General features: G+C 46.0%; 1 protein-coding gene across 2 annotated transcripts in view; it reads right to left on the reverse strand.

Moving 5' to 3' along the window:
* Positions 1 to 943: 943 nt before the first annotated feature.
* Positions 944 to 26,287, reverse strand: part of ADAMTS16 (ADAM metallopeptidase with thrombospondin type 1 motif 16) — a 92,097-nt gene continuing 66,753 nt past the window's right edge. For both annotated transcript variants that reach the window (XM_083519054.1, XM_083519055.1), the window contains 5 exons: positions 21,277 to 21,478; positions 19,950 to 20,144; positions 16,644 to 16,862; positions 12,599 to 12,746; positions 944 to 2,824 (listed from right to left, as the gene is read on the reverse strand). In XM_083519054.1, the coding sequence (XP_083375180.1) occupies positions 2,709 to 2,824; positions 12,599 to 12,746; positions 16,644 to 16,862; positions 19,950 to 20,144; positions 21,277 to 21,478 (880 nt within the window). In that variant the 3' untranslated portion in view covers positions 944 to 2,708. The remainder of the gene's footprint in view (positions 2,825 to 12,598; positions 12,747 to 16,643; positions 16,863 to 19,949; positions 20,145 to 21,276; positions 21,479 to 26,287) is intronic.

Raw genomic sequence — 26,287 nt, forward strand, 5'->3', positions numbered from 1 at the left:
TTAATGCTTGATGTTTTAAGATACGCTGTAAGCTGGCCAGAGTGGCTGGGAAAACCCAGCCAGTTGGGCAGGGCATAAATAAAGTAGTGGTAGTAGTAGTAGTAGTAGTAGTTCTTCTTGTTTTGCATGATTTATTTTGGGGTTTTCTCTGTAAGATTTATTCTGATTCTGTTGGTTATGGGGCAGGGCAAGTGTTGAAGTTCTGCTCTCTGGAAATTCTATTCAGTAACTCTTCCATCGCCCAACACTGCCCATTAACTTTCTAGAATTATATTTGCAACCATTAGTCCTTAGAGGCCTGCTCCTCTTTTTATTGAATCCTGTTTGAGATCCTTGAAAAGTTAAATCCTGCAGCCAGTAGCACAGGCTGTAGTTATTTCCCATTCAGTAGGAGGAGAAAAGCATAGGAAAGGATCACTAAGCCTTCCTATTCAAAAGGAAGAACTTCTGTAATACGGATAATATGAGAGACGTCCAACCAGTCTGAAGCAAAGTCATTCAGACACTCTCTAAATAATGCTGAGGTTTGATGTAACATGTGGTCAGACTTGGAAGATTTATCTTGTTTTTGTTGTTGTTTTAATAAAGGAGATTTACACATCCATTCTTGAAATGTTTGGCAAACTTAGTCATATATAATGCTCACCACAATCTGTGCATTGGTCTAACGGGAGCTCCTAAGAGATCTCTATAAAATGTCATTGCTAGCCCACCATCTCAGCAAATGCTTCTTAAAGCATATGCATGGGTTTTTTTTTTGCTGAGTCTGAAAACAGGTTTGAAAACCTCATGCCCAAATTTTCTTTTTTTAAAAAAACTTATTGGCCGTGGGACTGCTAGCTGCTAACTGATTTAATAAATGTAGCAAGAAATGGATGCAATAAAAGTTTACAACGGACTGGACATCGGAAGCAGGATCTGAAATTACTTTTGAGACGAGACATTAAAGAAACAAATAATTTTTTTATTAAACTTCAGATAACATAAATATTCAGATTTCCATTTGGAGTGACAGCACCGGAAAATCTTGAGGAAGCAACAATGCTGTAATTGCAGTTTACATTTTACTCAGGGCTTTGCACACTGCATTTCCAACAGTGAAAAATTCAGCACCAAAAAAGTCAAATTCTGTGTTCTCCATCAATTTTGCAAACAATACAAACGTGCATTTTTACATATTTTGCAAAATTTATTCTTCTTTTGCAACTGAAGCCCTATCACAACAGCAGAAATGTTGTTGAGCAATTGCTCTGAAATCTGAGGCTTTGGCAAGCATTGCCCCCACACTGCAATCTTATATAAACTTACCTGGGCATAAGCCTCTTTGAGCTCATTAGAATTTGCTTTCAAGTCGACATACAAATGATTGCACTGCAATGTATCTTGGCAGCCATGAGAGCTAGAAACTTGTTTAATGAAATCAAAGATACTCTGGAATTGGCATTCCATGCTCAGTAACACACATATATATGCATTTCTGATCTGTGGAATTGCAGAATATACACAGCTCTGATGTCAGCATTCCGTGCAGCTTCTAAACTTGCAAAACATGTTCCAGTTGCCCTGAATAGTATTACATTGCAAAAAAGAAAAACATTTTCCTAGGCTTAATATGTTACTATGGTGCTGGAATCTAACATGGTAGTAGTACCTTATGTTTAAATGCAAACATAGTTTTGGTATAACCAGCCATTTAAGTAACACTGATGGCAGAACACTCTTTTTACACTTAGCAGTACAGCATAAAACAGGGACATTTAAATAAGATCGCTCATTTGAAAACAACAAATATAAAGGATCTTATTATCTGGCAAATGTCGAGAGAAAGGGCACCCCTGAGGCTTGTCCTTGCCTGCCCTCCCCCTCAGATTCTCTCATCCATTAAAAGCTACAGATCTATAACTAAAGCAGTTTCAGGTTTATTTATTGGCCAAAGAGCCTCAAGTATGTTTCAACTGCTGTAATCAGTTCCAGTCTTCATTTAAATAGGGCGTTTATAGATTCTGCCACTAGGGCATGAGGCACAAAGCTGCAGGTGAGCAGCGACACTCACCTGGGAGTTCTCCTACACAAGGTCCCGTGGAGTTGGCCGGGGTCTGTGCAAGAACACTGGTAAAATGCAATAAATATCTTGGACGCAATCCAGTGCAAAGCTGTCCCCGCACAATAAGCCCCGTGGAAACGCTTCTGAGCTCTTTGCACAGCCGCCACAGATTTTGGTGGGGTTCGTGCAAGAGAACTCCCTGGTAGATGGTGCCCAAAGGGGTGGTCAAAAGCACCAAAGTCCTCCCTTAGGACGGACTTCTCTGTTGCCGGCTTCAGATGTCCATGCTCCAGGCAACTCTTCGGTGTCGTCTCAAAAGAAGACGCCAGGGTCTGAAGGACCAATTCAAACGCAGAAAACACCCCTATTCATTAAAACCCCTTCCCTCCATTCGTCTTAAGAACAGGATGCTTACCCCAAAACTGTAGTGGGGTGGGGGGTCACTTCAGAATACAGTACTGAAAAATATTTGAGACACCTCACTCATCCAGGTAGCTATTGACTACATTTTGTGTCCAGGCTCATTGAATAATTAAAGTAGGCTTCAGAGCAAATTGAAGTCACTCTTGAGAATCATGTGTTCAGCAATCACAGTTCCGGGTTTGAAGGCGCAGCAAGGTTTGCACTCAAAAGCTACGCTTTTTGCCTGAGGAGCAAGTCTCCCTTACAAATTTGAGTTTACACAAGACCTGCAGCATTGCTTCCCGTAGAAACTATGGTTACAAACGCCGTGCTGGGGAACCAAGTGGCACCAGTTAAAGTAATCCTTACAGAAGGTATCTGAAACGAGAAGTGTCAAGAGAGAGAAAGAAGACTTAAGACAATATGGCACTACTAATGGTTGAAAGAAACAGGGTGAACCCAGACATATACAGTGGTACCTTGGGTTACATACGCTTCAGGTTACAGACTCCGCTAACCCAGAAATATTACCTCAGGTTAAGAACTTTGCTTCAGGATGAGAACAGAAATCGTGCAGCGGCGGCGCGGCAGCAGCAGGAGGCCCCATTAGCTAAAGTGGTGCTTCAGGTTAAGAACAGTTTCAGGTTAAGAACAGACCTCCAGAACGAATTAAGTTCTTAACCGAGGTACCAATGTACAGTATATTATTGGCGGCGAGCCCGCTGTAAAGGACCCCTGACCATTAGGTCCAGTCATGGCCGACTCTGGGGTTGCGGCGCTCATCTCGCTTTATTGGCCGAGGGAGCCGGCGTACAGCTTCCGGGTCATGTGGCCAGCATGACTAAGCTGCTTCTGGAAAACCAGAGCAGCGCACGGAAATGCCGTTTACGTTCCCACCGGAGTGGTACCTATTTATCTACTTGCACTGCATGCTTTCGAACCACTAGGTTGGCAGGAGAACACAAGATTAGTGTGATTCTACAGCAGGGTGGCGCTGTGGGTTAAACCACAGAGCCTAGGACTTGCCGATCAGAAGGTCGGCGGTTCGAACCCTGGGACGGGGTGAGCTCCCGTTGCTCGGTCCCTGCTCCTGCCAACCTAGCAGTTTGAAAGCACGTCAAAGTGCAAGTAGATAAATAGGTACTGCTCCGGCGGGAAGGTTAATGGCTTTCTGTGCACTGCTCTGGTTTTGCCAGAAGCAGCTTAGGCATGCTGGCCACGTGACGGAAGCAGACAAATGCCGGCTCCCTCGGCCTATAAAGCGAGATGAGAGCCGCAACCCCAGAGTCGTTTGCGACTGGACTTAATTGTCAGGGGTCCCTTTACCTTTAATCTTGTGTTACTGTGACATGACATCATTTTCTTTCTTCTTCACAGCTGTTGCTCTGCACAGCGCTGCATAGTTCAGAAATAGTGACATCACCATGTGCGCTGCCTTGCCCCCCTGCATGCACGCCATGGGGCACCTGATGTGTCGTGTGCACAGCCTGCAGCAAGCATGCACATCTGTTGCAGAACTTTGAGGGGCCCGGCCCCTTTATTGAAAATGTTCTGGGGGCCCTGGTCCTCCGGCCACCTTACTTGGCACACCTGGATCTAACTAACTGACTTCTCCCCTCCCCACCAAAAGCATTTTTTTTTTATTTAAAAGATGTTTTTAACAATCGCCTTGCCTTTTTCTTTAAAAGGATGAGTGCAAATTTAATGGAGCAAACGTGCAAGTAAAATAAGGGATAACAGTTTGCCTGAAGCAGCAAGATGAGGCTGAATCACCATTTGATTCATGGGATGGGACATTTGTAAAATAAGGACGCAGGTGGCGCTGTGGGTTAAACCACAGAGCCTAAGACCTGCTGATCAGAAGGTCGGCGGTTCGAATCCCCGCAACGGGGTGAGCTCCCGTTGCTCGGTCCCTGCTCCTGCCAACCTAGCAGTTCGAAAGCACGTCAAAGTGCAAGTAGATAAATAGGTACCACTCTGGCGGGAAGGTAAAGGGCATTTCCGTGCGCTGCTCTGGTTCGCCAGAAGCGGCTTAGTCATGCTGGCCACATAACCCAGAAGCTGTACACCGGCTCCCTCGGCCAGTAAAGCAAGATGATCACCACAACCCCAGAGTCGTCCATGACTGGACCTAATGGTCAGGGGTCCCTTTACCTATACCTTACATTTGTAAAATGGGTTGTGGAAGCAGAAGGAGGCTGGGTCCAAGTTGCGGGAAACCTAATTGTAGTGGGTCAGTGTTCACATGTGCTTTTATATGTAACCCCAGTGCGTTTTCTAAGTGTTCCAACTCATGACACGACTGATGAAGAAAATGTCAATAAGACTGATCACCTTTTGTAATGGGCGGCATTGTGTCCGGGCATCCAGGCTCTCGCGGTCATCTCCCCTTGATGCTCCCCTTGCGCCAACCCCTGGGTGCGTTATGGCTGTGGGCATTTTAAACTGTGGCGCAGCCAGGGGGCTTCCCTCTCTCGCCTCCTCACCAGATCTCCCAACCCACCCGCCCTCTTTCTCAGCTTTTGTTTTTATTTATTTTATTTTTTAATTTCAGTGCAAAATCACAACGAAAATTTTGTGAATATATAAATCTGGCAAGACTCACAGCATTCATAAGGGGACAATCAGACCAAAAATTATTAAAAGAATGGGGATGTGCTAAAGAGTATATGAAAAAACATTGTTCTGGAGTAAACATATCGGTATGTAATGAATGAAGTTTTGCAGGGTTAAAGAAAGAGAAAAATGGTATAAAAAGTATAAAGATAGAGGTAATCTATATTAGACACAACAACTTAGAAAGAGTAAAAATTTTGAGGTCTTAGAAAAAAGGAAGGAAGTCAATATGTGTATATGTATCTAATGATTATATTAGAATGATGATATGGTTTTATTTGTAGATGTGTTTTTTTGTTTTTTTTGTGTTCTTTTTTCTCTTCTGTTTTCTTTTCTTGTTTGCACTGTTTTATTTTGGATTCGATGTTTGTAATTTTTGTTGTAATTTTGCTCTTTTCCAGCTTTTGTATGACAAGACCTTGCTATGGACAAATGTCAGCCGCCTTACGGTTGGGGCTGGGTAGGAATTTTCCCACTTGGCGAATTGGCACCTGCCACTGGGTTTTCACCTACCTCGTAGCAATCACTGCAACTTTGTAAGGTTAAGGATTGGGTAGGACTTTGTTTAATGGAGAGTAGGTTGTAGCTTCTGCCTGCCCCTCCCCGATAAGGGTATCCAGGTGTGCGGATCCTGTCCGAAGCCCGGATGTGGGCTAGGGCCATGTCACGACCCCAACTGGGACCTCTTGGGGTGCCCCTATATGATGTAAGTCATAGAGCTCCCTCTTTTGATGGTTTACCCTTAGTTAGACTCCCTGTAGATGGGTGGGAGTCAAGATATAGTTTGGCTTCACCCAATGCCTAAGCCAAACAGCTCACATCTGTAAGCAATAAAGTTGTGGCCTGTTTTAGCCCATAAACCTAAATACTTGCGTCTGTGTGTTTATTAATCAGTAGGGATCAGTAGTTAGATCTAATATGGCCGCCGTGTAAGGTTCCTCCTTCCAGTTCTCTCCGACCTCTTCTCCCGATTTGGATTTTACAACCACTGGAGTAAGTTATTTACTTAAGTTTTGCATTTTGCTAGACAAGTAATTGCTGGACTCTCCACTGGTGTGATACCAGATTTTAATTAAGTTTGACGAAGGAGGATTGCTTTGGATTGATCTGGGATGCGGCTGTAGAAATGGCGATGAGGTAAGACACATCTGCCGGAGTTCATTTCGAATCCTCCCTAAAATCGGTGTTGCGGCTCTCAGCCTTTCAAGTTCTTGCTGAAGACTGCACCAGGGTGTTGGAGCCCATGCCAGGAGTTCAAATTGCTGATAATCTGTAAAGTCTGCATCGTAAATCAGCTTTAACGAGCAGATAACTGTATCCTCCGGCAGCCTTCGACTCACTGGTTTTCCGCCAGCTCTCATCAGCTTGTATTTCTATTTTTACTACCTTTTATTACCTTTTATTACCTTTTAAGCACTGCTATTTTAAAAGACTCACAACGATGGGCCAAGGCAAACGCCTAAGGGACTGTGACGAGGCTTTGCCCTCCCCAAGAGCCAAACAATCAAAAACCGAACCCCCCGTGTCTGGCAAATGGAATGTCCCCACTGATCACTGCTACAGGGTGAAAACTCAGAACCGCTTTCACCCTCTAATGTCACCAGAAACAACGTCAACACCAGAGGAATTACTTTTACCCCAGATTAAAACTGTGGACGGCAAGCTCGGAGGAAGAGGGGGTGTCCCACTGGGGGTGGTGCAGGACGCCGGAGCCGAGGACTGCGCAAGACAAGAACACCATGAACATCTCCACCTTGTGGTCAGAACCCTTAATTGCATATTCAAGAAGATTGATGTGCTATCCTCCCAGCTATGTAACCTTGAACAGAAAATTGATAACCTCTGGTCAAAGTCTAAACCAACTGTAGTTATGGGGGAAATGAAGTGCCAGAGAGCCTTACCCTCAACCAAAAAAGGAAGTGTGATCCCTAAATATAAACCAAATCCTGCACTGAAACAAGCATTGTCTTTGCAACCTAAGAAAATCTGCCTAAACATCGGGGCAGGGTCAGCAAGGTGGCTCACTCTGGATGGGGTCAAAAAGTATCTAAGCAATCTCCTAAACATAGAAATCACACAATGTGATCTCATTGCAGTATTACCTTTGAACCAGCAACTCAGACAACAGAAAGTGATGCTTACGTTTTACTCTCCAAGGATCCCTTCAGCTATCATCAGGCAGAAATCACTCTTGGCTAGGTATGATATCATCCCAACAAGAGTTTTTATGGATAGCATGATCCATCCCCTTCTACTTGCCGGTAACGACACGGAGCGGACCCTGTCGGAGAGGTCGGGAGCACCTCGGGACATTGAGCCTCCTTTTTCGGAGGATATCCTTCCGTACCAAAACTGGACTTACCCCACGTCCCCACGAGCTCCAAAGGAACCCACCGGCGCAAGTAATTCTCTGACCCCACCGGAGGAAAGAGAGCTTTTAGCCACCTTTGGCGACCTTCCACCGAGGGAACAGCAAGAAATAATTGATAGACTAGAAGTACTTAATCATCAGCTCATACATGTCCAGAAGAACGGAAAAGTCCTGTCCACTTCTCAGGATAACCTTGCCAGCTTTTCGGAGTCGTGTTTTAAGGAAGTAGGAAGTCTTCCATACCTCAGCCCAGCTCCTAAACCCATGTCTCCCCCACTTGTGGGCAAATCCCACCGACGCTTGGCAGACCCAGGTTCTACCTCACAAGTTGGCCTCTCATCCCAACTCTTGATAAATTTTGACTCGCCCCCCAAGAGTCCCCCGCCGAAGAGTGTAACTCAGAGTCCTTTCCACCAAAACAATTCCTTACCATCCAATCCATCAATGCCGGAACTGGAGTCCTCATATTCCCCGGAGCGGCATAGACCCGACATACAATCAGTACCTGTACGTCAAGCATCCCCAGTACCTTCGCTAGCATCAGGTCAGGGGAGTGTTCCACTTACATCAAAAAATGACCCGGATTGGACTGAAGACCCGGCCGGACACATAAATCAAATGGTTTCATCGGCGACCTTTAGACCTCGCGGTGGGGCAGTCCCAGCAAATCCTGTGGAGTCTCCCACTGAAGTGTCCGCCCTTGGGCCAGCCAGCGGGAGACCCGTTCTGTCGCCCCAGTCTGAACACCTCACTACCAACTTCAAGATCAGGCACCTCCAGCAGGTGCCTGCCATGCAAAGTAAGATAACTGACTTTTTTGTGGGGTCTGCCCTGCCTCCAAAGAACTCACTTCTCTCCCTGAATTGACAGCGAATTGAACACAACAGGAACTCCCCCCTATCAGTCCTCAGCTGGAACATCGCGGGCTGGAGGGGAAAAAAGCATGAGCCAGAATTCTTGGAGTTTATTAACCTGTTTCATATCATCTTGTTCCAAGAATCGTGGGAAGTAGAGAAAATTGTCCTAAATGGCTTTGAGCTGCTACAACTCCCTGCCTGCCCCTCCCTGAAAGGAGGCCGCCCTAAAGGGGGCCTAATAATAGGCATCTCCCTCAACCTACATTCTAAATTTACTCTAGTACAGGCCTTGCCTCCCTACGCCCTTACCGGGCTGATTACGGGGGGAAAGATCTCGCTCCTAGTTACAAATGTTTACTTGCCTCCTGGGGGTTCTTCCCTCGAACTGGGCTCTAAATGGGGCTCGCTAGAAGAGCATTTGCTCTCATGCTATGTTAAGTTCCCTAACACCCCGGCCATTATAGGTGGCGATTTTAATGCCCGCACAGCAGTGAACTGGGACTCGCTGACCAAAGCCAAATGGTGGGTTACCCCAAACCTTGATAATTACGACCTGGAACATATCATGAGGAGAACTTCTAAAGACCACAGAGCAAATGAGGCTGGGGTACTCCTCTATCAAATGGCCATCCGTTTGAATTTGGTGCCCTTAAATGGCACATGCCTCCCCGATATTCCAGGGGATTTCACTCACCTGAGCGTTAAATCAAACAGCGTCCTCGATTACCTGTTGGTCTCTAGGGATCTACTTAAGTGTATTTCCACTTTTAAGATCGAGAATGTACAATTTAGTGATCATCTTCCCCTTGTAGCTAAGCTTTCCCTGAACTGGCAGCAGGAGGCTCATAGACATGCGACCCAGATGGTAACCAACGAATCTCTCCAAGTAAGAGGAAGCAAATGGTCGGAGACCCAGGCTCAAAGGTACCAGGAATTCTTTCAAAAAGAAATCCTCAGGCCCCATTCCAACATAGGCTCTGCCTCAGACGAGCATAGCATAGTGTTGAAGCGCTTCCACCATCATACGACTGATCTTACGTCCTTCTTTAGGTTACCACCCAAAAATTTAAATCGAATCGAGTATACTCACGGTGCCCCCTGGTATAATTCTCAGTGCAAACAAGCAAGACAGCGCCTCCGTGCTATATATAATATATATAAGATCTCCGATGCATCTACTCTGCCAGCTAGTTATGCCCAAGCCAAGCAAGTCTACAAACGCACGCAGAAAACCGCCAAGCGTGAGTGGCAACATAATCGTTGGCAGGCTTTGATCACTGCTTCAAAACCACACAGATCCAGGGAATTCTGGTCTTTGATTAACAGAAGGGTGAGGAAATACCCAAGGGCAGTCATCTCTGCACCGACATGGGAATTGTTCCTGAAGAAATGCTTCTCACAGGCAGATGCTCCCTCCGACCATCTGATGCATCTGTTTACCCACCTACCTATCTGGCCTCCCACCGATCCTGACGAAATAGCCAAGCTAATAGCTCAGCTGAAACCGGGCAAAGCCCCTGGGCCCGACTTGATCCCTGCTGAAGCCATCAAACTACACCCAAAATGGTGGGCCGGCATCTTGGCCAAAACCTTCGATGCAATCAACACTTCCGGTCTCATCCCCAAAATATGGAAGGAGGCCATTATAGTACCAATCCTTAAAAAAGGTTCTCCAACGGAGCCGGAAAACTACCGCAACATCAGCCTCCTTTCGATCATAGGGAAAATTTATGCCAGCTTTTTGCTGACTAAATTATTGCGATGGGTAGATGAGACTAACCAGATCGGCCACGAACAAGCAGGGTTCAGAACTAAACGTTCTACAACAGATCATGCAATAATTCTTTATCATCTGGCACGGAAGTACTCCTCCCCTCCCCGGGGCAACCTCTGTGCTGCCTTCTTAGATCTAAAGGCAGCCTTTGACAGCGTTCCTAGAAATATTCTTTGGGAGAAACTTGCGAAACAGGGCATTGATAGAAGACTCTTATGGCTCATAAGTCAGCTCCACGAAGGTACCTTTGCCAGAGTGAGACTTACTCCTGCGGGCGACCTCACAAATTCGATACCAATAAACAAGGGAGTGCGCCAAGGATGTATATTGGCTCCCTGCCTATTCAACCTTTTCATCAGCGACATGCGAGCACCCCTAGTTAACTCATCTCCAAGTACACACGCGCCTAGACTAGCGGATTACCGCTGCCCACTCCTTTTATATGCGGACGACGCGGTAATTCTATCTTATACACGTGTTGGACTAACCAGAGCTCTGAAGATCTTTGCCACGTATTGCCAACTCAACCAATTAACCATCAACCATGCTAAGTCCAAGATTCTGATCTTCTCCAGAAGCCGGAGATTATACAAATGGAAGCTTGGTGGAGCAAAAATAGAGCAAGTCCTAAAATTTCAATATCTAGGAGTTATTTTTCAATACAACTTGGGATGGAAAGCTCAAATTCAACACCTACTTAACAAGGCCAAAACCCTGTCATATGCGCTCCTCCGATTTTTCTTTTCGGATGGAGCTCTGCATGTTCCCTCGGCCCTAAAGGTGTTCAAGGCAAAAGTGGTTGCAGTGCTTGCTTATGCTGCCCCGCTCTGGGCCGTGATGACAGATCTTGCTCCCCTTGAGACTCTGCAAAGCCAATTCCTACGCCGGCTCCTAATGCTCCCCCTGTGCGTAAGCAACGCAGCCATGCGACTAGAATTGAAGATCGCATCCTTAGAAACTTGCCTGTGGAAGCAAGTCTTCAATTACTGGTTATCATTGTGGCATAGATTACCAAACCATTACCTTGCCCAATGCTTATGGCGAGATGAATTCTCCAGCCTTTGGACTAGTAAAATTCATGCCAAACTCCTGAGCTATGGAATCTCTCCCTCAGATTCCCTAAAACTAGATCAAATCACTGCTCAAAGACTGATCCGTCAAAGACTGGATGACATCGACTTGCAGCAAAATTATACGCTGGGGGGAGGTGTTTGTTCGCCCCAGAACATTGGTATCACTTTAACTTATTGCGTTCCATCATACCTCTCCTCCCTTTCGACTGTTGCCCATAGACTGGCCTTCACCAAAGCGAGGTTCAACGTTTTCCCCTCCAATGTCCTGAGACATAGATTCTCAAAGGGCCAAGTCCCCGCCACGTGCGAATGTGATAAGGTGACGCCGGAGTCGCTCCAGCACATTATGTTCACTTGCCCCCTGTTCAATGTGCCACGGGCAAATTTGTTGGGATCAATCATACAGAAACTAGAGGGCTCCCCACCAAAATTCCACCTTGCCCAAATCTTGCAGGATAAGGATTCCCACATGACCCTGAAAGTGGCTAGGTTCCTGGTCGCTGTCCTCTCCCAAAAGCGACGCCAAGGAGCGCTACAAGCTAATTAAGGCGTAGCATGCCTTTCCATCTTATAGTATTTTATTGTTATAGTGGTGTTTTAGCGACTGTTTTTTCTTTTCCCCACGGCACAAGCTGTCACTTATGTGTTGTTTTTACCTGTATGGGCCTATGGCCGTAATAAATATTATCTATTATCTATCTTTTCTATCAGTAGGGAACTGGGGGCCCTGGGGCCATGAGGCCTTGGCACCCAAGAAAGCCATGCTGAGAGCAGCGCCTCTCTTCAGCCAGAATGCCCCATTGCCTAGACTGCTGCAGCCAAACCTTTACAGGTGGAGAGGCTGTTCTGACAGGGGCAAGTCCCACCTGAGAAAGCTTGGCTGATGGAGGTTTGGATGGCACAGTTCAGCACTGTGCAAAGCTCTCCTTCTCAGGTGAGGCTGTTTTCCTAAGCAGGTTTGCCACCTTGCCAGAGAAGACTTGGCTGAGGGATGTAGGAAAGGTGTGGATTTGTCAGTCCCTCTGTGGGTTAAATCACAGAGCCTAGGACTTGCCAGTCAGAAGGTTGGCGGTTCAAATCCGCGCGACGGGGTGAGCTCCCGTTGCTCGGTCCCTGCTCCTGCCAACCTAGCAGTTCGAAAGCACGTCAAAGTGCAAGTAGATAAATAGGTACCGCTCCGGCGGGAAGGTAAACGGTGTTTCTGTGTGCTGCTCTGGTTCACCAGAAGCGGCTTAGTCATGCTGGCCACATGACCCAGAAGCTGTACACCGGCTCCCTTGGCCAATAAAGTGAAATGAGCGCCGCAACCCCAGAGTCGGCCATGACTGGACCTAATGGTCAGGGGTCCCCTTTACCTTTACCTTACAACCCCTTAACCTCAGTTGGTCTGTTCAGCGAGTCCAAACCTTAAATGCAAAAGTGGAAGCTGGGAAAAACAGCAACAAAAGAAACAGAACTTACCTTTCTTTTCAGGAAGAGGGCAGAAGTTGGTGTTACAGGCCTGCGAGGCGACCGGCTTCTGGTGCAGCAGACATCCAGTGGCTGACCTCCCGTTGGCTAGACATTGAACTGACCTGACTTGCATGCCTCCTCCACAGGTTGTTGTGCACTGTAAGGGAAAGCGGAGCCCAGCCGCACATTTAATAGAATGCAAACCTTTTAAAAGTGTAAACAGAGTAGTAAAGACAAGAGCGTAATCGCTGCAAATTTTAGCAATGCTGCTCCAGTAAGAGATCTCTGCAGTATTCTAGCTGCCTGTTTACCTTGGATTATTACTGTCATATATGCAGTTAGGGCCTTTCACACGCTGCCCAATCCTATACCTGTTAAAATAGACATAAAGCAAAGGGCATAGGGCTGAACGTTCAGCTGCTTTATCTGGTCCCTTGTGATGGATGTCCTCATTGGGCTACAGTTCCCACCATCCCTGAACCTGGGAAAGAGCTACAGTTTGGAAATCACAGGGAACTCTGGGAAGGAGGGTTGACTGTTAAATCGTTCTGGGAATAGTAGCTCTGGGAGGGGAACAGGGGTCTCCTAACAACTCTCAGCCCCCGCAGCAAATTACAGCTCCCAGGTTTTTTTGAGGGGGAAGCCATGGCTGTTTAAAGTGGTATAAAGGTAAAGGGACCCCTGACCATTAGGTCCAGTCGTGACCAACTCTGGGGTTGCGGCACTCATCTCGCTTTATTGACCGAGGGAGCCGGCGCACAGCTTCCAGGTCATGGGGCCAGTATGACTAAGCTGCTTCTGACCAACCAGAGCAGCACACCGAAACACTGTTTACCTTCCCGCCGGAGTGGTACCTATTTATCTACTTGCACTTTGACATGCTTTCGAACTGCTAGGTTGGCAGGAGCAGGGACTGAGCAACAGGAGCTAACCCCCTCGCGGGGATTCGAACCGCCGACCTTCTGATCGGCAAGCCCTAGGCTCAGTGGTTTAACCCACAGCGCCACCCGCATCCCTTAAAGTGGTATAAGAGTGCTTTAAAAGTATGCAAGGAATGTGTTGCCAAATCAAATAACGATTCCCTGTTTTTAAAAAACTATTAAAACAATCAAAAAGGGGTTTTAATTGATTTGTCTAACTAACCAATGATCCCCAAAACACTTATTTGGGTGTAGATCATTGAGCTCAGTGGTGCTTAGTTTAAGATGAATAGGTTTTCAAGATGTACAATAGTTCATAGTTTCCCCTAATGCAAATTTCCAGCCAGAACTTGGAAATTCATTCATCAGCCTCAAAAACCGGTAGTGCAAGTTTCCCAGGAAGCTACACTGAAATATACTCAGAGTCGCAAAGTGATTTCATGCTCTATATTCAGCTCATAGTGGTGAGGAGGAATGAATGAATGTCCCCTCAAAGTATCTGCTTATATACATTATTTACACAATGGGCTGCACATGATTGGTTAATTCTGGAATTCTACTGTAAGCCAATCCGGTTGTGGATTCACTTATCTCTGGAACATGATTGGGTGGTTCCTGCCAACCAATCATACTGCTGCATTGTTCTTGGACCAATCAGACTGCTGCATTCTGAATCCTATTGTTCTAGGACCAATCAGACTGCTGCAATTTGGATCCTATTGTTCTAGGACCAATCAGACTGCTGCAGTTTGGATCCTAGTCAACTCAGTACATAACATACACGCTTTCCCTTCTATTTTCTCAGGAATACTATGGGATTATCCACACCTCTGTTTGCCCTACTGCTTTCCTCCAGGGGAACCTTTAGCACTGAATTGGAACAAACTGCAATTGGGTTTTTTGTGGATTGATGTTTGTTCTGATTTAGTGCTAAAGAGTGGGTTTTCCAGAGGAAAGTGGCAGGGAAAAGGCAAAAACGCTCAGACGGCTTCAGCAAGTTGTGGTTTCCAATCTTAAATTTGGATCACTCTGTTTTTGAATAAGTTTGTGATTCCCCCCTCCCCCCCAAAAAAGTATGTATGAAAAAACTGAACATAGTACATGTTCCTCAATATATGCATTTTTATATGCAATTTTGTCTAACGTATGCATTTTTCCAATTTTATTTAACACAATGCAATTTTATGTCATTTTCATTAATGTGCACATTTTTTATGCTGTTTCCCCTTAAAGCTTTGTCTGAGGAGTATGGTCTGAAAGCACACCACCTTCCTGGTGGTCAGTGCCTGGATGGATGACTGCCTGGGAACTAGATATATACTACCTTAAGTTCCATGAACGAAGAAAGGCAAGATATAAATGTAATAAAACAATGACAACAACAGTAGTTAACAGCAGCAGCAGAAGCAACAACAACAACAACAACAACAGTAAGCGTATTTAGTCAATTATTTGGACAGCAACCTGCAAAAATTTTAAGGCTAGCTGCATTTCAGTTTGCATATTGGTTCAAGAAGTGTGAATGAGGTGAATTTGCATTAAAATGTGAATGGGGTTATTTCCTTTCTCTTCCTGTGCTTGTTTTGCTCCAGAGAGCCAAGTGGAAGTCCACAAATCTACGGTATATGCCCGTTCCTATACAACGCCCCTGCTGGACTTCATTTCATGGTCATTCTAGAATGCAATAAAGAGATAGAACCCAGGAGCAAAATATGATATATGTTACCGTTGCTACTGCACTCTTTTGCAATGTTATAGTCATTTCCTCCAAACCAAATGTTTATTTTTTTAGTACCATCCTTCCGATGAAAGGTAACTTCCATAAACTTAAACTGTCAGCTCAAATACGGGTGTCCAAATGGAACAGCCAATCCAAGAATAAACCTCCATGGGCATCAAGCCATTGTATCTTTACAGTCCTCTCAAGTGCTTAGCATGGCTTATGGTGTGGAAATGCTTACAAGCAACTGAGCACCAGCAAGCCATTAATAGGTAACCTAAAACTGTGCTAAGTGCAGGGGACTTGCTGGTTTCTATGTCATAAACACATAGACGGTTCCCTGATAATTGCTAGGTATAATGATCTGCAACAATATGCTACTTATTTCTACAGGACATGGACTCACCCAAACTTTTAGCTTTGAATAAAGGTGGCCCCACTTCAATGTTCTTTTCTGAATATCTCACTAAAATAATTGGACGCCTTAATAAGCGGCTGGTGTGAGACAGCCCAAAGTGATTCGTAAAGCAAATAAAATGCATTCTCTTCCATAATTTCCCAATGAATATCTTTTCCCTTCAGAATTATGGTTTTCATGTTTACTGTCCACATATCTTAGATGTCTGCTAAAACATTTTTGTTTTGGTGAGCCTTTTTGGACAAGTGAACAAGGGATACATACAGATTTTAAACTTTGCAGATTTTATTTGTATATTGATAATTTGTTTTAAATTGTTCGGTTGGCGCTGTGGGTTAAACCACAGAGCCTAGGACTTGCCGATCAGAAGGTCGGTGGTTCGAATCCCCGTGACGGGGTGAGCTCCCATTGCTCGGTCCCTGCTCCTGCCAACCTAGCAGTTCGAAAGCACGTCAAAGTGCAAGTAGATAAATAGATACAGCTCCGGTGGGAAGGTAAACAGTGTTTCCATGCTCTGCTCTGGTTCGCCAGAAGCAGCTTAGTCATGCTGGCCACATGACCCGGAAGCTGTACACCGGCTCCCTCGGCCAATAAAGCGAGATGAGCGCCGCAACCCCAGAGTCAGCCACGACTGGACCTAATGGTCAGGGATGCCTTTACCCTTACCTTACTCTATATAGCTTCTAAATAAATAAGGGGTACAAAATATCCACACATAAGAATGAACAACATTTATATTGCACTTGAGGGAGGGGTTCAAAGCCCTTTTGCTATGTGCCCTTTCTTTCATCTGCCTCGACTGCCAATCAATCAATTTCCCGCACATTTGTAGTCTCTATACTACACACGCCAGCTCTCTCCATAGACCAGACCAGGAAGTAAAAGACCATGCCAGCAGCATAAACACAGGGCAAAAGAGACACTGTTTGAAAGAAGCATGATGGATGAGGTCTAATGTGAAATATAAAACGGGTTCAAAGTTAGTGGCATCCTTACCTGAGACCAAGAAGAGGAAACCCAGCTGCCTTGACTTACTGGTGAATAAGCAGAGTGCCTGGGACATGGGTTTAGGATGCAGGCTTTTTCCAGGTCTATGTTTGGTTTCTGAAGGTGGGAACACTTCTTAGGAGCAAGTTCTCTGTATTTTCCAGAAACATATTTTTCTGCACAGTTCAGTGTCCTCCTCTGCACTCCCTTTCCACATGTCACAGAGCACTAGAAAAGGAGGTGCAGGGAAGAGAATACAGTAACAATGCATTAGCATTAAAATTTTAGGTCCCCTATCTCTTTTATAGGGACGTGGGTGGCACTATGGTGTAAACCACTGAGCCTAGACTTGCCGATCAGAAGGTCGGCGGTTCAAATCCCCATGACGGGGTGAGCTCCCGTTGCTGGGTCCCTGCTCCTGCTAACCTAGCAGTTCGAAAGCACGTCAAAGTGCAAGTAGATAAATAGGTACCACTCGGGCGGGAAGGTAAACGGCATTTCCATGCACTGCTCTGGTTCGCCAGAAGCGGCATAGTCATGCTGGCCACGTGACCAGCTGTACGCCGGCTCCCAAGGCCAATAAAGCGAGATGAGTGCCGCAACCCCAGAGTTGGCCACGACTGGACCTAATGGCCAGGGGTCCCTTTACCCTTTACCTTATCTCTCCTACATCTTTGCCAGAACACTATAAATATGGCTTAACCGTGCTTTTTATCTGAACAGCATCTCTGCAGTCAGCACAAGAATATTTCCACATTGGTTGCTCAATGATTATTAATGCTTCTGATCATCATTCAAGCAAGTTATCTTCTATTCCTCCCCCTCCCCAGTTTTTTTTTATTTTTATTTTCAAACTGACACTCCACATTCTATGGCATAATCAGGGGCGGCCAAGACATTGGCACCTGGCAGGGCGGTGGGGATCTGCAAGGATTTCTCCTTAAGGAGAAAGATTCCTTAAGGAGTCTTTGCAAACACTCACCACCCCTCTGGGGTGAAACATTGTGCATTGGAATGCCTCACTTTTGCCAAGATTCATTCGATCATTTGTATGTCACTTACACACACACACACCCCAAACTCAAAGTGACTCACAGCAAAGAAGCAGGAATGCATTTCAAACACACATTACAAAAACCATTTTGTGTTCAGGGAAGTTTTTAATCTGTGATAATTTACTGTATTTTTGGTTTCTATGGAAGCCGCCCAGAGTGGCTGGGGAAACCCAGCCAGATGGGCGGGGTACAAATAAATTATTATTATTATTATTATTATTATTATTATTATTATTATTATTATTATATACCGTATTTTCCCGTGTATAAGACTAGGTTTTTTAACCAAAAATAGGTTTGAAATTGGGGCTTGTCTTATACATGGGTAGTGCTGTGGGGTGTTTTCTTAATTTGGAGGCCCCCAAAATAGGGGGTGTCTTATACATGGGCATAGCTGTCAACTTTTCCCTTTTCTTGTGAGGAATCCTATTCGGAATAAGTGAATTTCCCTTTAAAAAGGGAAAACGTTGACAGCTAAGACATGTCTTATACACGAAAAAATACGGTCATATTTCCTAATAAGATAGCAAAACAAAAATAATAGCATAACACAACAGCATGCCAAAAACCACTTTTCAATACAGTTGTACCTCGGGTTAAGAATTTAATTCATTCTGGAGGTCCGTACTTAACCTGAAACTGTTCTTAATCTGAAGCACCACTTTAGCTAATGGGGCCTCCTGCTGCCACTGTGCCGATTTCTGTTCTTATCCTGAAGCAAAGTTCTTAACCTGAGGTACTATTTCTGGGATAGCGGAGGCTGTAACCTGAAGCGTCTGTAACCTGAAGCGTATGTAACCCGAGGTACCACTGTACCATAAACCTACAAGATTACTTAAACAACATGCAGTACCTAATAGCAAAAGACTGACAAGGGAGCTTCACAGTTTCACCTTAGTCCTAGAGACGCCCCTCGCAAGATGCTGCTCTCAGTCCTCCTACAGCAGCTTCCTATCAGACTTCTCATAAGATTCGGGGAGAAGGGGGGAATTCCATAGGCTTTGGTGCGGGTCTCTCTTTGCCCCAGGGGTGGGGGAGACCAGCAAGCAGTGCCGCATCACTCTGCCACCTCCCTTACCTGGTTTGCATCTCTGGCAGGGGCGGAATCAGTGGGGTGGGCAGGGGCACCGCCTCTTGCACTTCTGCTGCCTGAGGCAGTTGCTTCACCCCACCTCATGAGTGGGCCGGCTCTGGGCATAACTAACTGCCTGCACTCACCACTTTTGGTCACTGCTGGAGGGAGTTACAATGTACAGTGCACTGCTGCCGCTAATGATGTATTTATTTATATCCCGCCTTTTCCCCTGAAAGGGACTCAAGGCAACTTACAGATAAAACAGTAATTTGCCTTTGCGACTTGCTTCTGGTTGGCTACTGTGGGAAACCAGCTAATGGACCTTGGGCCTGATCCAGCTTCACATCGTTTACATAGGAAACTTGCTGGTCGCAGGGGTGTGAATGGCAGGTGTATATCCTTAAACATCTGTGTACAGTGGTGCCCCGCAAGACGAATGCCTCGCAAGACGGAAAACTCGCTAGACGAAAGAGTTTTCCGTTTTGGAGGTGCTTCGCAAAACGAATTTCCTATGGGCTTGCTTCGCAAGACGAAAATGTCTTGCGAGTTCCTGCGGGGTTTTTTCCCTCCCCCCCCCTTTTTCTAAGCTGCTAAGCCGCTTATCCGCTTATCTGCTAAACCGATAAGCCGCTAAAAGCCGCTAATAGCGCTAATCCGCCAATGGGCTTGCTTCGCAAGACGGAAAAACCGCTAGACGAAGAGACTCACAGAACGGATTCTTTTCGTCTTGCGAGGCACCACTGTACATGTGTCTTATTAAAGCTCCCTGATGCATACAAACCAGTTTGTGGAAGGGCATGAACCTGCCATACACAGTTTGGGCATTTGCAGAAGGAGACAAACGATTAATACCGCAAGCACATCTGCGCCGTGTGGAACCGCTACTCGATGAACAGTCAAAACTTGGCTCTTCCACAGTGTTACGAGAGGCAAGGTGTTATTTTTCTTTCCAGTAGCAGTTTCTGCTTGGATAAGATCTGTGGAAATCTCCCTGCAAACCCCTGACGAGATAGCATTTTTTAAAATCCCTTGTTTTCTGCATAAGTTATAATTGTGTGTGAGAGAGAAATGTGCTTACCGGTGTGCTCTATAGCGCACATATTTAGAAATAAATTCTGCACAGGTTTGAAATTCCGTTTAGGGTAGAAGTTGTAATGAATAGAAATGCCCTCTCCATTTTCTCACCTCGGTCCACGTGGACACAAACCACTGGATCTTCTTGTGTTTCTGGCATCGCTTCAGGAGGCAGGCTTCTTGCATCTTCGGTTTCCGTTCTGAGGCACAGGCAGCATCGGACAGAACCTGAGCCCAGGGAGTAGAACTGGAGCTTTTGCACAAAACCACTCTTTTCCTCCAGCCTTTCCCACATGTTCGAGAGCACTGAGAAAATGGAACGGAATACAAACATTTAGGGGTTGATGTTTTCCAGAAGTTGCAGGTGGGTGGGAGGGAATCAAGACATAATGAAAGATGTTAGTAGGATATTATTATTTTTTTAAAAAAAAAATTCCGGAGCATTAATCACTTCAATAAAAAAACAACCCACCGCTAAAATTAACTGCATGTTAGAAAAATATTTTAAGAAGAATTATTCTTACAAATGTCTCAGATTTAGAACATTAGGACCACCATGTGAATGAAGTCAAAGGTCTGCAAGCAAATCATCAGGGCAGCTGCCATTCTATACACTACACCCTGACAAATTTATACTTGGAGGCATATTACTGGACTGCAAGGGACGTGGGTGGCGCTGTGGTCTAAACCACTGAGCCTCTTGGGCTTGCCGATCGGAAGGTCGGTGGTTCGAATCCCCATGATGGGGTGAGCTCCCATTGCTCTGTCCCAGCTCTTGCCAGCCTAGCAGTTCGAAAGCACACCAGTGCAAGTAGATAAATAGGTACCGCTGTGGTGGGAAGGTAAACGGCGTTTCCATGTGCTCTGGCTTCCGTCACGGTGTTCTGTTGTGCCAGAAGCAGTTTAGTCATGCTGGCCACATGACCCAGAAAGCTGTCTGTGGACAAACGCCGGCTCCCTCGGCCTGAAAGCGAGATGAGCGCCGCAACCTCACAGTCGCCTTTGACTGGACTTAACTGTCCAGGGATCCTTTACCTTACCTATCAGACTGCACATGGAGACAGGAAGTCTGGAGCACATGAGTGAATAGTGGGAGCTCTTTGTGCTGGGGCTTGGCCAGGGTACCTTAAATATCCTGGGAGTGGACCTGAGGGGAGCCTACCTGCCCTTTCAAGCCCACCCACTAGGAGAGTCCTGCCTCCAAATCTGCCTGCCATTGGTCAGTTTGTAGGCAGGCTTGGATCCAAATACCCAGCTGGTGAAGAGGAGCTCTAAGCTTCTTCCAGCCGGCAGGGGAACCTCCATCATCTGTAGCCCCCACACCAGATCCCGTGATACAAGGCATTGCCAGCCTGCAATGCCACCGTACCTAAAAGGGTAAGCGGACTTGTTGGAACAGCTCTAATATTTGACGAAAACTCCTGTGAATTTTGTTTACCTCAGACCAGGAGCCAGCACTCCAGGTCGGTGGGCAGTTTTGTTTGTTGCAGGGTTCCCTGTTGGTTGGGACCGGGAATCGACAAAGAGAATCCGACACCCATTCTGGCTTGTAGTGAATTCTCTGCATGCAACGAACGTAGCGGTACCTCTCGCCTGCTCCACACGTCAAGCTGCACTCGCTCCAGTTGCCGACAGACCAGCTAGACGAGGAGGAGGAAGAAAAGATTCAAAGAAAGGCATTTAGCGTTTGGGGATGATACCAGGGGCAAGGAATCAATTTGCACCCATATACCCACATGGGGAACTTTTGAGACACACGCCAATGGTGGACGCAGCCAAAGGCATAAAGTGGTGTTGGGAAAATGGGTGGGACTCTTATCTTTGGAAAGCACAGGGCAGCCACCCAAAAGTCAGGCATTTACACACACACACACACACACACACACACACACACACACACACACACCACCCTTATCTTTTGATCCTCAAATCCAGGCATCGCCACAGCTCAAGGTGGATGTGGAGCAGCAGCAGTGCAGCCCAAAGAGCATCCTGAGGGCCAGAGAGAGAACTGGAGGTCCACATTCAGTACCCAGGCCTGAGATTCTCCACCCCTAGCCTAAGCCAATGTGAATGGGATTTGACTCATTTCTATGCACTGTATTTCCATTCAGGATCTCCTCCAAAGATCTCAAAGCTATTTAATGTTATCCTCATCATAGGAGGATAAGAAGAAGAAGAGTTTGCATTTGATATCCCGCTTTATCACTATTCGAAGGAGTCTCAAAGCGGCCAACATTCTCCTTTCCCTTCCTCCCCCACAACAAACACTCTGTGAGTTGAGTGGGGCTGAGAGACTTCAGAGAAGTGTGACTGGCCCAAGGTCACCCAGCAGCTGCATGTGGAGGAGCGGGGAAGCAAACCCGGTTCACCAGATTACGAGTCTATCACTCTTAACCACTACACCACACTGGCTCAGAACTCAGACAAGAGTCGCCTAGGAAATTCAGTGGGTAGGGAAAATTTTGGGAGCATCAGGTGCAGCCATAGAGTCTGTTTGGAATTTGCTTGTATAATACTTACACAGAGATATATTTGGTGATGAGGTGGGGAGGGGTGCAGTAAGCAATCTGGGAGGGTGGGAACACAGTCCCAAAACTGTTCTGCACTATCAATCAAGCATCAGTACTGAAAAATACTGTTTCCCACACCTGTTATTCTGACAATCTTAACTACTGAAGTGTGGGTTGTAAATTAAAAATTCCTTCCAGTTCTTGAGATACTTGACCCCTCAGAAAAGTGGGATACAAATATTTTAATAAAACAACCACATTAAAAATAGCGGGAGTGCAATCTTTTATAGCGACCTTACGATCAAGGGAGACATACCAATTGAGGAAGGTCCAGTTTGAGAGAGAAATGGTATGCACAGTTAAGAGTATAAGCTGTGAGCCAAGGCATTCCTGCTTCAGTCTCACTTTAAGTAACCAAAAAATTAAACCCCTGTGTTGCAAATAATTATCAGTAATATCCAAGGCAACATGATGACCAAGTACAACAATGAGATGTCAGTATAAACTCTTTATATAATCTATACAGAACATTGAACAGTATGAAATATGCACTCTCTGCAAAACCAAATAAACAGAAATCTTATAAATCTCTGAAAATCACAAAATATGCACTCTTGATGGATTCTCTTGAAAACATAGAACCAAATAAACCTAAGTCTTATAAGTCTCTGAAAGTCTTTGTAGACTATGCGAGTCTCTGAAAGAAGCAATGGGTCAGATTCTTATCTGGTGAAAACAAGCCATAAATCTTTGTTTTACGACGTCCAACGCTGCCGAAGTGGTCCGCAAACAGACGTCGTGAACAGTGATTCCGGATATACCCACTGTTTCCTGAAATTCTTCTTCAGCACAGCAGAAGGATGCAGAAATGCTCCATAAACTGCAAATGAATCATTGAAACGATGACCTGCATATGCATGTCAACTGACAATAACTCAAATTATTATAAACCGTACGCATGAATAATTTGAGTTATTGTCAAATGTTGTTCATTTGCAGATTACGAAGCATTACTGCATCAGTCTCACTTTAGTCATGAATTTGCTGGATGGCTCTTTGCAAATCAGTAGCAAGAAAGAGTAACATTTCCTCCTTCCTGCCTGATTCATGATATGCTTGGGGGGGGGGGGAACTGTCAAACGTTTTGTTTTTTATTGCGCATTTCAAAACACAACATTCTAGAAGAAAGGTGCTGGTTACATCATGCACCCTCCCGCATCTCAGCGCTGCTACGAGAGAAATAATTCAGTGTGATGGGGACTCCCCCTCAATCCATCATCGCATATTGGTAAGTGTTAAATGTTCGGAAGAAGTCAGACGCCCAAGGCAGTATAAGTTCCTCAACTACGTTTATTTAGCATTTGTCAGTGACAACAGCTCACTCCTAGGAAAACAAGAACCGAACTGACTGGACAACACAATAATAATGCCGAGCAAGAACTGACCATTGACAGTTGAAAGTGCATGCGCTTACTTGCCATTAGAACATTCGTCTACCAATGCTTATACGATTGGCTAGAACGTGCCTTGTAACATAAAGGTAAAGGTAAAGGGACCCCTGACCATTAGGTCCAGTCGTGGCCGACCCTGGGGTTGCGGTGCTCATCTTGCTTTATTGGCCAAGGGAGCCGGCGTACAGCTTCCAGGTCATGGGGCCAGCATGACTAAGCCGCTTCTGGAGAACCAGAGCAGCGCATGGAAACGCCGTTTACCTTCCCGCTGGAGCGGTACCTATTTACCTACTTGCACTTTGATGTGCTTTCAAACTGCTAGGTTGGCAGGAGCAGGAACCGAACAACGGGAGCTCACCCCGTCACGGGGATTCGAACCACCACCCTTCTGATTGGGAAGTCCTAGGCTCTGTGGGTTAACCCACAGCGCCACCCGCGTCCCTGCCTTGTAACATAAAATGTGTTAAACCCAATATATAACAGTATGCACAGCTTGTTTAGACTCCTCCAGCCTTGTTTTCTGCTGTTTTTAACAGCCACATACATGTTCCGCTTCTGCCACTGTATCTAGGAACCAGTAATGAAATGCAGACAGAAATCATAGGACACTCTGCGCTCACAATTTCCCTTGTTCTCCTGTTTGAAAAGATGTTCTAGTCATTGACCTTAGGAGCGGACTTCAGGCAGCCTCGGGAATCTGCCCATGCTTTTCTCTCTTCCCCCAAGATTACTGCCCGATATCAGAACTTGGCATGGAAAAGGCCGGCAGATGATGACAGCTGATTGGCAAAGAGTGCGGAAAGAGAGAAACCTGGAGCAGTAACCCAAGTCCTCTGCAAGTGACCTAAAACATTCCCGTCAACACGTCTGGGATGTTCTACTTCACAGCTATCTCTTCCTCTCTCTCTCTCTCCCCCCCCCCTCTCTTCAAAACGTGTTGCCTAAACCATGAATGCACAACACTTCGCTCCAAGGTGAAACTCTGTGTGTACTACGCTTCTGAATGTTATGTGCTGGGCAACCCAGTCAGAGGGGCGGGGAACAACTAAGAATATTTATTATTATTATTATTATTATTATTATTATTATTATTATTATTATTATTATTTCCTGAAAACACATATTATTCCATGAAGCATGTAACACCAAACTGTTACTGGACACAAATCCTGAACTAGGACTTACCGTATTATAGGACGCACTTTTCCCCCTCCAAAAATGAAGGGGAAATGTGTGTGCGTCCTATGGGACGAATGCAGGCTTTCGCTGAAGCCTGGAGAGCGAGAGGGGTTGGTACGCACCGACCCCTCTCGCTCTCCAGGTTCCAGGAAGCTATCCGCAAGGCTTGGGAGCCCGCGGGAGTTCCCGCCGGGCTCCCACGGCTTGCAGAGAGCTGCCTGCACCCCGAAGCCTGGCCGCGCTGAGCAGTTGTGCCCGGGCTTTGGGTAGCTCTGCGCAAGCCGCAGGAGCCCTCCCACGGCTTGCGGAGAGAAGCCTGTTCTGGGGGCTGGGGTCAGGGGAAGTTCAGGCTTCCCCCGCCCCAGCCCCACACCTGGGGGGGAAATAAATTTTTTTTCTTTATTTCCCCCCCCCAAAAAAACTAGGTGCGCCCTATGGGCCGGTGCGCCCTATGGGGCAAAAAATACGGTAGTTTCAGGGCTGTTAATCTCACCAAGTCAAAGTCAAGAGATCTTTTTTCTCTGTCTTCATCATTCTGTCCTCAAACCCTGCCTCGAATAGACGGCTTTGGTTCTGCTGATATTTATGAAAACAGGAGTAAGAAATCAAGTGAAAGGGGGCTGAGCACAGAAATCGCTTATACAGCTATCTCAGTAGCCTCCTCCCTATCTCTATGAGAAAATTCTGTTTTTCTATATGGGGGCGCCTTCAAAAGTGTGACCCCCGAACTACCTACAGCTTCATTGGTGTAGCCTATAAACTCTGCAACCACTTGGTTCTACTTGGAGTGTCGTTCAGTCCCTTCTTTGCGCTGTGCAAACCACCGTAGCTTTGCTCCTTCCTGTATTGCTCAGAGAACATTGCGTATGTTGGCGGTTCCCTCCCTGTGAGAAGTGAGGTTGCAGGGAACCAGGCAGAGGGCCTTCTTGGTGGCGGCACCCACCCTGTGGAACGTCCTCCCATCAGATGTCAAGGAAATAAACAACTACAGTCATACCTTGGTTTTCGAACGCTGCAGGTTGCGCGTTTTCGGGTTGTGGATCGCGCCGAACCCGGAAGTACCGGAACGGGTTACTTCCGGGTTCTGGCGCTTGCGCATGCGCAGAAACACAAAATGATGTCACTCGCATGTGCAGAAGCGCCAAATCACGTCACGCGTGTGCGCAGGTGCGGCACTTCAGGCTGCAAACATGCCTCCTGCGTGGATCACATTTGCAACCAGAGGTATGACTGTACCTGACTTTTAGAAGACACCTGAAGGCAGCCCTGCTTAGGGAAGTTTTTAATATTTGATGTTTTCTTGTGT

The sequence above is a fragment of the Podarcis liolepis genome, assembly GCF_965112155.1.
Source record: "Podarcis liolepis genome assembly, chromosome: 8".
Lineage (NCBI taxonomy): Eukaryota > Metazoa > Chordata > Lepidosauria > Squamata > Lacertidae > Podarcis > Podarcis liolepis.